At 37.7% G+C, this 11,175-nt stretch overlaps 1 protein-coding gene across 1 annotated transcript in view; it reads left to right on the plus strand.

The window, feature by feature from the left end:
• The window catches only part of LOC104643462 (connector enhancer of kinase suppressor of ras 2), a 205,289-nt gene extending 194,821 nt beyond the window's left edge, over positions 1 to 10,468 (plus strand). The window contains exons 21-25 of the mRNA XM_075763063.1: positions 4,721 to 4,791; positions 5,531 to 5,634; positions 7,083 to 7,590; positions 7,926 to 8,125; positions 8,496 to 10,468. Of these exons, the coding sequence (XP_075619178.1) occupies positions 4,721 to 4,791; positions 5,531 to 5,634; positions 7,083 to 7,590; positions 7,926 to 8,125; positions 8,496 to 8,711 (1,099 nt within the window). The 3' untranslated portion in view covers positions 8,712 to 10,468. The remainder of the gene's footprint in view (positions 1 to 4,720; positions 4,792 to 5,530; positions 5,635 to 7,082; positions 7,591 to 7,925; positions 8,126 to 8,495) is intronic.
• Positions 10,469 to 11,175: the final 707 nt, after the last annotated feature.

Consider the following 11,175-nt stretch of genomic DNA (forward strand, 5'->3'; position numbering starts at 1 on the left):
ATTTATAATAGAAACCTGAGATGACATACAAATGCAACTATTAACTAAAGAAAAGATGCAAGCTATTTATTTATTCTATCCTTTAATGTCTCAGTATTTCATTGGCTACATTTTTAAGGGAATATTTACCAGAAAGAAATAACAAAAGTGGACAGACTCTTTCTTGAATTTTTTAAAAAATTCTTACCCCCTTGCTTTTGTTTTTTATTCTCCTACACAAAACATAATAGTTCTCTCAAATGTATTATAACTGAGATTGGCCAAGTTGTCTTGTTTTTTTTACTCGTGCTATTTTGCTCTGCACTGTCGAAGGGAATAGCCAAGTGGGTGAAGCGTGGTGCCAGTATGAAAACCACTGCTGCCTTCAATCCCAGAACCTCACCTTGACCTGGGGCTGGCTCATCACCATACTCTGCAGGAGTAGCTTATAGCAGTCAGTAAACAGAAACTTACTGCATTTGTACAGTGAGTAATGGCATATTCTTGTTTTTAATATAGTGTGTCAGGACAGTGAAGGCATACGAAATTGTTTCCCTGGTTGTTTGGTCCACTTTAACATTTCTCAAGTGTTTTTATTAAATGATCAGTAAGAGAATGTGCTCCTGACAATTCAGGGCATTTCAGCATGACTGACTCTTCAGTATCAAGTTTTGATTATTGTCACAGCTACTTAGTTCATCACTGCCCTCAGTGCCTTTGTAATCATCACTTTCCAGGCCTGAGGGTAGAATCAGACTCTCAGAAGAGGCCCTGGGCTGTAATCCCCTGGTACTAACCAGAATTATCTCAGTAAATTTAACTTAACTTCCTACTATGCAGCTCTATTTTATCCTGAAGCAGTGACAACAGTGCCTGTTTGTAATCAACAGAATTAATTAAAGCCAAGTCTGATTTATTTAGAATTTAAACCATTGAGACAAAGTACAACACTTACTTACGTATTTAGATGACTTGACTTGAGGCTTACCTTGCCCTGTAGTTGGTTCACTAAGGTACAGGCAATAAAAAATAATTAATACATTTCTTGGTCCATTGTAAGTTGTTACAATGTACCTCAGTAAGACAGATGATATATCTGATGGAGCTGTTGTACAATATTGAAGGTAAAATGTTGTAGCAAAGTATCCTTGGGATATTTAGTATGTCTCCGTGTGCATCACAGCTAATTTCTATCTAAAATGCAAACCCCGTGGTTCCTTCAGTGGCCTAGACTCAAACTTAGTGAAGTGTGCTGCTTAAGTTGTTTAATTAACAAGAGAAAAGAGTTGTTGAAATTATCAAAGAAATACAGTAGGGTTTTGGGAGGGAAGAGGACTCCAGCTTTCTGCCTCAGGTGGCCAAGATATATAGAGATGTACATACAAGATTGCTATACAAGTACCTGCCAGAATATCTCGTGTCTTTTTGTGATCACATGAAATTCAAAGAGCGATTAGGGGAATACCTATGTAAACTGAATTAGACAAATGATCTCCTGGGTTTTTTTCACTACAGTGGCTTGCCAGGTGTAGCATATAGTCTTGCACTGCATGACCTTCAATTAAACATGCAGTCATCTGTCCCTTAGAGAGTTCGATTCTGACACATACTCCTGTTGCCTTCCTGAAACCTGACATTTGCCTACAAGGCATTCAAGGCAGAGTTCAGAACCAAATGGCTGAGTTTCCAAGCTTTCCATGGAGAACTTTTTATAACCTTGACTGCCTGTTTTCGTAAAAATGGAAGTGGTTTGCTCATCAAGTAAATTCATCAGGTTTACATGGTGTTCCTTTTTGAACTGAGTTTGCATTTCCTTGGGGGGGGGAAAAAGTGTTAACTGTAAGAAAAGGATCTCTAATCTCAGCACTTCTGTAACTCCTGATTAACCTCAAAAAGATTCACTCATGTTTTTTTTTAAAAACACAAAACCTAAGATTGAGATTCTTTTTCTTTTATCAGAAGAGATTTTATCATTATAAGCCTCTGAATGCTGTCAGATAACCCTTTTTGTTGTCTTGACAAAGAGCTAACTCTTAATTGTGGTAAATGAGGTAAGAAAGTACTTGTAACTGTAGCTGGGGGTCTTCTTGCCCTTTGGAAGAGAAAAATCGGAGCAGTCTTAGAGAAGGAAGATTACCTTCTGCTAATTCCAGATTTGGACATTGAGCCCGTATGAGTAAAGCTGATACTCTGTGTACACTAAGAATATATGTGTTCTCGTGAAGGTTAATATTAACACTTTGACTGTTATCTAAATATGCTTCCAAGATTTGAATCCCTCAAATTAACAACAAACAACAAGCTAAATTTGGCAATAAATTTAAGACAATATAAATATCCATGCACTGACCACCAAAACAGCTGAGCCTGTTTTAACTTTGAAAATGGTAATGAGTCCTAATTTATCATTGGTGCTTAAGCAGAACCTTAGTTGAAGTCACTGAGGCATTCTGCTTAATTGCCAAAGGCATATGGCAAAGTATGACTAAAATTATTTTGCTCCAGTGCTAATGAGTTTAGAAATTCAGGAACAACTATTGAAAAAATAGTGAATACAAATGCTTAATAATGAGCAAGGGTATGATGTCATTTCAAATACTGTAATAAAGAGTATGCCTTTCAAGAGAAGCAAAAGTCAAGTGGTCAGCATGCCATTTGTTGAATGAAATTATGCTGGTGAGCACTGTAGAAAATAAGTTTTTCAGTAAACCTGTTAATCCATTTGAAATTTACTTCCTTTGTGATAAAGATGAGTTATTGACAGGTTGATACAGATAACGTCTCTCTAAGCAGTCCAAACACTGCAGTTCATATTTGTGAAAACTAATCATCATTTCCGTTTTTATATCCAATTTACTTCTGGTTTAATACTGAAAGACAAAGCAATATTACTGTACAATTCTTTATATTTTCATAGTTTTGCAAGTAAATTAAGCCCTGTGACAAATCCCGGTGAGATAGAAGTAAATGTCGTTATCCCCTCTGGATACTTAGAAAGTCATAAGATACGTAGAATGATTTGCTGAAGGCCATGCAATGAGTCAGTGTTATATCCAATATTACAGATTAAGATCATTGCTCTGAGCAACTGCAGAGCGCTGCTTGGACCAGGAGATCGATACATGCTGAACTGTGTGCTATTTTTAGTGGAGAGTTCACTCTTCCTTCATTTTCTCCCTCCTTGCCGTGTACACCATCCTCCATATGCTATACTATACTATTAGACCAATAATACATTCACATATGTCCTTAGAAGCTTTTTTTCCCATTCTAGTACAAGTGGGAAGGAATTACACTGAATAGTTTTCTTGTTTTAATCTGCAAAAAACCTTGTCCTTATGATATAGTATGTATGGTTTACTCATGTCCTTCTTGAAGACTTTGAAAGGTGTTTTTCCCATGATGTGATCCATTAACCAAGAACATAATTATTAACAAATTTTATGTTGCAATATTAAAAAAGAAAAAAGAGCTGCTTCTAGAAAACACTTATGTGCAATATGCTAGGAAATTAATGACCTAGTAAATAATTCAGTCACCAAGTAAGGGAATACATAAGAATGCATCCCAATCATTACAGATAACTATTAATAGGGCTTTTTTCTTTGGTTATATTTCCTTGTTGGTGAAAATAAGCTGATTCTTGATTTTCCATTTGCTGAACTTTAAGAAGTGCCTTTTCCCTCTGTGTTAATTTCCTTTTATCCCATCTTTCAATTATATATTGTATAAACATCCAGTAATCTTATATAAAGAAAACTCTAAAGATATTTTCCCCAAAATAAACTATAGTATTTCCCTAATGAAACCACGAAACTTATTTTTTGTCAAACTAATTAATTTTGGAACAAAGAAAGAAACCGGAACATCCAATGTGAAATGCAGCTGTTGAACTACTTTCAATTTACCAAGTCTTCTTTTAGAAAACTAAGATGCTGTATTTTAAGAAAAAAAAAAAAAAAAGGAAAAGAATGTTGATATTGCAGCTCAACAAACCTAAACATTTGTATCACCACTATCGTGAATCTAGACTAGCAAAGAACCAGTGGAGTACTGCCATAGTCTGTTTTAGCTTTTTGAGTATACAAATTTAATACAACTTAATTCCTAGTACAAGTTTTCACACAATTATCATCATTATTTTAATTTATAGTATTTTGGCAATTCAGGGAAGTTCTTGAAATTAATAGAAGTAGCAATCAGAATAAATGCAATATGCTCCTTTACACAATGTCTCTGGAAACCATTCCACTCAAACAGTTCAGAGAAACAGCTTAGAGAGCATTTGATTCTGCTTAAGGTGGAGACAGAGCTGGACATTCTCTGTTCTACACTGACTGCTCTGAAGGTTTCATTTAGTCATTGCTGTAGTTAGCATACTAGTATGTATGCTTCACATTTTCTTTAGGATGTGAGGAAGATTGATGTCATGATTCTTCAGTTTTCTAGGCAGCAGAATAAAATGCAGAGTCTGGTACTGCACTAGGCAAACATCCTCCCGCAGATGTGAGCAGAAGGCCAGCAGTACATCTGCATTGTACAGGCACTGGAGCATCCTTCACTTAACATTATTAACCACTGAACACATCTGAATCACGATTTTAACAGCCTGAACAGTGTTCAATTTTTGGACTAAGCATTATCTCTGACTTCTGCAAATGTTAAGAATGTGTATGCCCTCAGATTTATGCTAGATGTTCCTTTTAAGTATCGCTCTTCCTCATTTTTATTGTTCTATTAGATGGATGAATCGTTTGGGTCTTGCAGCAATTGGTTACACACCTGATGACAAGGATATTCATCCAGATGAAGGTAATGCTTCAGAGAATTTAATTAGAAGAGAGCAGAGAGTACATATCTGTTCATTCTTTGAACAAAGCTGGATATATCACACCTGACTTCTTTATTAACATACATGCCATATCTTTTAAAATACCAATTTTCATAAGAATCCATATCCTTGAAGATCTATATTTATTGGTGCCACCACCAAAGAAAGTAAAATCCTGAGTAATAATTTTAAGAACTATTTCAAACAAGTGGTAAAGAGAATGCAAGGTTCAGGGTGAGATATATCTCCCAGCTCACAGCCATCAGGTATGCTCATCATCCTAGAGCAAGTGAAGACATCCCAAACACAGGTCAATATGTGCTTCAGAACCATTTTAGCATCTCCTGAGCTCAGGTGCCAGCCTTGCCACCCATGGTGGAATCCGTTATGCTAACATAATTCAATTAAGCGTTGAGGCTCAGCTCTACTTTGGCATCAAGAATGAAGTTTCTTTTTGAAAGTCTGTGACCAGAAGCTGGTTTTTATGCATAGTGGGAGTTAAGTGCCTGATTTGCTTTCTGTAACACTGTTCTACAGCATTTGAAGGTTCTTCTACACATCTGTGTATCTTAGGAGCCAGACGTTTTCACAAGTCTGTTCCTTAGTGACTGCCAAACCACCTGGATGACTGTGAAATGTTTACCTTTGCATGCTAATGATAATTTTAAAATGTGGGACCTGTGGAAAAGCACACGAGTGAAACCTGGACTGCTTTGTTAGCAGATTACTGGAGTGAAAGCGACCAGGATGACGTTGACGGCTCTCTGACTCTGAAGCAGGAAGGCTCTTCAACACTCTGTGACTCCTACCATCGAACACCCTCAGTGAGTTAGAAATACTGCATTTGACAGTAGGTCACTAAAAAAAATCTGTCTGCTGTGATTTGCTTTTTCCTTGTTTTGGAATATTTAATTACCATAAAGGCAGAACAAAGACGGATCTCATTGTAAGAATGAAATTACTGCTGCTTCTCGTGAGCTAAGAACTGAATGTTTACAGAACAAGTCAATTACAAAGGAAGGAGAGGAAAATATCTCCTCATGCAAATATGTCACCAGACTGTAAATATGACATTTTTTGTAGGATTTGGGAGATTACACCTAATAATATGAACAGAATAGTCAAATGTTGACTTTACTGCAGAATATGAAAAGAATGTGGTGACGGGGATAGTTTGTATTAACTGAAACTGTTCTCCAATATTGGATACTGGATGCTTGAGATTAAGATCGAATCACATTCATGCAGTGATGTTGTTTTAGTACAAACTTTTTTTTTAAGAACGTATTTTTAGAGGCAAGGGGCTTTTACAATGTGAAACATTGTGCACAATACCATAGTAGTGAGAGTATTTTCTGTTAGTGTCATAAGATGTTAAGTAGCTGATGAAAATACTTCTAATATATTGTGTACAGACAGATTTTGAATAACTAAGGGGGAAAAAAAAACACTTTGTATATGAAGAGGCTCTAGTAGCAAATAAGAACATTTCTATTATACGGAACATAGACAGGCTGTGATAATTATTCTATGTTTCGAAGTGCAGATAGGACTGTTCTCTATTTTTCTTTCAGATTTTTCTTCAGCGTGAATGACACGATCCTCACACAGCCAGAACCAAAGAAAGAGTGACTGAGACAACAGCATCACATGGGTGAAGTTCAGACTGATTTTCACCCATGTGATGCTGTTTTATCAACTGGGATACAGGTTAAGCCCCTCCCTTTCTGTTTTTCCACTTTTTTGCCTTTCTCTTTGTTTTTGAATTAAATTTATACACAGACCCAGCAGAATTAAGAAAAATAATTTGAGAAGTTCAGCAGTCCCCCAAAATTCAACAATCTTCCTGGGTGCTGAAGTTGTTGGTTTTTTTCTGTTTGGCTGGATACTTATCCCCTAAAAAACAAAAGAAAACCCAATTATGGTTTCTTTTGTGGGCTTTTATGTCTTCACAGCACACTGCTGGACTGAGTGTAAACTGGACAGGTCTTCAGGAAACCTGTACCAGTATTTTATTGGTCTTTCCAGCAGGAGTTGCTCCTGGGCAGAGAATGTGCAAAACAAGAATAGGGAGTGGTTAAAGCACAGCACTTGCATAAAAGATCTCACTGCTAGTTATGCTCTGTTTACAGAGGTTCATATTATGACACATCAAAACACAAACATCAGTCCATTTTATTAGTATATGTCATACAATGTTCTACGCTATAGTCATTTTCTTGGATCTGTTCAAAACGTTGTCTTATAGTCAGATGCTTTTGTATCTTTACAGGTGAATTCTTCAAGTCCATTCCCTGAAGCCAAACATGGTCGACACTTTTCAAGTGAATCAACATATTCTCATTCTTCTGCTGAGGATTCTCGACAAGATGTAGCAGGAAGCACACACTCATCAGGATGCAGGCCTCCCTACCGAGAAAGACGCTCATGGCAGGATCTGATAGAGACTCCATTGACCAGTTCAGGGCTCCATTTTCTTCAAACTGTTCCTCCAGATGCAGAGTACATGAGTGGTCGGCCTGGAATGTCACCGGACAAACGAAGACAAGCAACGCTACCAGTACAAAGGCGTCATAATTATGAGCAGGATGGGCCTTTCCCTTTGGTGGAATGTCAAAGGGGAAATAGCTCTCACAGCAGGCCACAGAAGCAACGTAGTCAAAGCCTTCCCCGAAACAGAGATGTCAGGGGTAAGGGATGTGTAAAGTCCATAGAAGGAACAGATGACAAGACAGAAGAGAAAGTGCCTGTTAGAAGGCATCATAGTTTCTGTACAGAAGGTAAGCTTTTGGAGACGTTCTGATCCTCTTTACTGCCATTGAAAGCCAGAGCAGTATCACCGTTATTCTCAGCGAGGCTTTTGTGGCTGAAGTATTGTAGGTTGGCAAATTCATCAGTCACTACACAGGAGTTTGTGCTTGAAATGCTGGGATGTAGTGCTAAGAATATAGCTTTGGGGCTGATCAACATGTTCTTGTTTTATCAAAACAAAAATTAGAAGACTGTGTCATAGAGTTACTTTATACATGAATTTGCAGTATTCCTCGCTACGTTTTAGAGGCCTTATCTGAATGATTAGATTTGTTGTTAGATTTCTTTATCTATTTTCTTTCAGAAAACGTAAAAGAAATTGGAGAAAATACAGATGGTCTGCATGAGCTATACAAATCTCTGGAACAAGCTAGTTTGTCGGCTTTCGGAGAGCAGCGTCCCTCCACCAAGCAGGAGTTCCGCAAGTCTTTTGTAAAGCGATGCAATGATCCAGTTATCAATGAAAAGCTTCACCACATCAGAGTTCTCAAGAGCACTTTAAAAGTAAGGCTTTATCATTAATTTTGTATATAAGCAATATGAACTAGTAAAAATATAACCTCTTAATGTTTTCCACGGATGAGGCTGTCTTTGTAGCTTTAGCATTAAGTTCCAAAGAAATTAAAAATACTTCAAAGCAAACGTGTTCCAGCTTAAGGAAAAAACCCAATATTTGGCACTCTTTAAAGGCACATTGTAGAAAGTGCCAAGGGACTGAGTTGTCAAACAGTTTAAGTTGTAGTAGCTCCTGAATGTAGGTAAAAGATCCAAGTGTCCATAGTAGTTTCCATAGCAGTTGCATTAAAATGAAAGAAGAAATAAAGTGGCATAAATTTTATTTTGATGTGTATTGTGTCTGTCTGGAATTTGATAGGCGAAGGAAGGGGACCTCACAGTTATCAACAGCCTTCTGGATGATCCCAGCTTAACATCAAAGAAGTTTAAAGATTGGAAACTAAAGAACTATGAGTTTTTCCTGGACATTTGTGAGTACAGTGCTGCTGTGAAATCTCAAAATGGAGCCTCTGAACTCACAACCTCAGCACCAATGCTGACACATACACACTCGTTCATTGAAACTCACGTGTGACTGGACTCATATCCTGAATAATTGCTGGGTGCCATGACAAATTGATTAAGACAAACACTGTAATATTTATTGATTATGTACTCAGCAGTACTGTAAATAAATTGGGTAAAAGAATAGTGCCACAGGATGCCTACTACATTGCATGATAAGACAATAATATTCTTTATGAATTTTTTTGTTTGCTGTTACCAACCAATGTCCGTATCAAGCTCTGCATTAGAAAGAAGCAGTGCAGAAGTGTAACTGAAAATAAATACCAGTATAAAGTACTGTACTAAAAATAAGCTTATAGTATGAGCTCCTACAATCATTTTATATATTTAGATATATATAAAGACGTATCTATGTATATAAAATGTAACATGGTAGTTGACATTTACTTTTAAAATGCCCCACAGTTCACATTTTCGCGCATCATTTTCTTGAGAAGAATATAAAATGAAAACATAAATACATTGGCCACTCTTAGAGATGAACGTTTATTTTTGCAACATTTCCAGGTAGTGACCATCTTTGCAAATAAAAGGACAGAGTTATCAAAGTGTAAACTCGATCCCTATAGTGTGCCTTAAAATGTACACTGTACATCTAGCAAATAGATCCCAATCTGGCCCTATGGGCATACTGTACATGCCATTTAGATACTGTGTTTGTAACATACTGTGCCTGCCTTTAAAATGAATGAATATAAGCAAGCAGGTATGGCACAGAGGTTCAGATATGAGTAGAACAATGTTGGTTGTTCACTAATGCTGCAACTTAAACTGATTTTAATATAATTTGAAGTATATCATGGTGAAAGAAAAACATCTGCGCTGAATATGGTACATACTGCAGGTTTTCATATTTTCTTCACTGTGAATTTAAGTGACACATGACTGTGAGTCACAAAATTCAAAAAAGCTCTGATGCTTCAAGGATGAGAATTAAGTGGAAAAAATCCTGAACTAATCAATTAAATTCTGTAATAGACTGACATTTACAGCTGAGTGAATTATTCAGAATTATATAATGTCTGGCAATAATTTTTAACTGTTGGTAGTACATTAGCAAGTAGGTGAAGTTATTCAATACATCATTTGAAAACCAATCTGTATTGATTGGCTTGGGAAGACACACAAGTTACATAGTGTATTTCACTTCCTTGCCTGGATGAGAATGATTTCTAAGAATCAGATTTTGGAGAAAATATTTGTATTCTTGGGGGACCAAAAAAAAAAAAAAAAAAAAAAAGATTGCTCTGAATGCTACTGAACATAAATTTCAAACACCTGTTCACAATTTCCGTTGACTATGCTTGCTATAGAATATTTCTACAAAGTAGAACAAAGGGGATGTGAATACAGTTGATGTCATTTCACTTAAACACAGATATTCACTGATATTTTTTTCACAAGATAAACCTAGTCATCTCTCATACATCAAGAACTGTAAAACTCATACAGTTCAATATAATATAGGAAAAAATGTTATCTCAATGAGGTCCTAGTATCCAGGAAGAGATGTAATTATTCACAAAGGCAGAACGAGGTGAAGGTATCCCGTTTGTTTAGTCCAGTCTCCACAAAGCAGCTGTGGTGAGCTGGCTGCCAGATGCCCACCAAGATGCTGTCACTCCTCCTCCTCAACAGGACAGGGGAGGAAAATATGATGGAAAAGCTTGCGGGTTGAAAGAAAAACAGGGAGATCACCTACCAATGACCACCATGGGCAAACCAGACATGACTTGAGGGAAATTAATTTAATTTCTTGCCAATTAAAAATACAGTTGCATAGTGAGAAACAAAGAGAAAACTAAAACCACCTTTCCCCCACCTCCCCCCTTCTTCCCAGGCTCAATTTAATTCTCTCATTCCCAGTTTTTCTACCTCCTTCCCTCCCTCAGTGGCACAGGAAGATGGGGACTGGGGGTTGCAGTCGGATCATAACACCTCATCTCTGCTACTCCTTCCACACACTGTTCCCTTGCTCCAGCATGGAGTCTCTCCCATGGGCTGTAGTTCTTCAAGAACTGCTCCAGCATGGATCTTTTCCATGGGGTACAGTCCTTCAGGAACAGACTACTTCAGCGTGGGTCCCCTGTGCACTGCAGCTTCTGCTGGAAAACCTTCTGTGTGGGCTGCAGGTTCTGCCAGGAGCCTGTGCCAGTATGGATATCTGCTCAGGCAGGGTCCTCCATGGGCTGCAGTATTGATATCTGCTCAGGCGTGGGACTCCATGGGCTGCAGGAGGACAACCTGCTTCACTGTGGTCTTCTCCACAGGCTGCAGGGGAATCTCTGCTACAGTGCCTGGAGCACCTTCTACCCCTCCTTCTTCACTGACCTTGGTGTCTGCAAAGTCATTTCTCTTACATTTTTCTCCCTCCTCTCTCTCACAGCTGCTGTGCAGCATTTTTGCCCTTTCTTAAAGAAGTTGTCACAGAGGTGCCACCAACCTCCCTGATGGGCTCAGCTTTGGCCAGC

The sequence above is a fragment of the Balearica regulorum genome, chromosome 11 (genome assembly GCF_011004875.1).
Source record: "Balearica regulorum gibbericeps isolate bBalReg1 chromosome 11, bBalReg1.pri, whole genome shotgun sequence".
Taxonomy (NCBI): Eukaryota; Metazoa; Chordata; class Aves; order Gruiformes; family Gruidae; genus Balearica; species Balearica regulorum.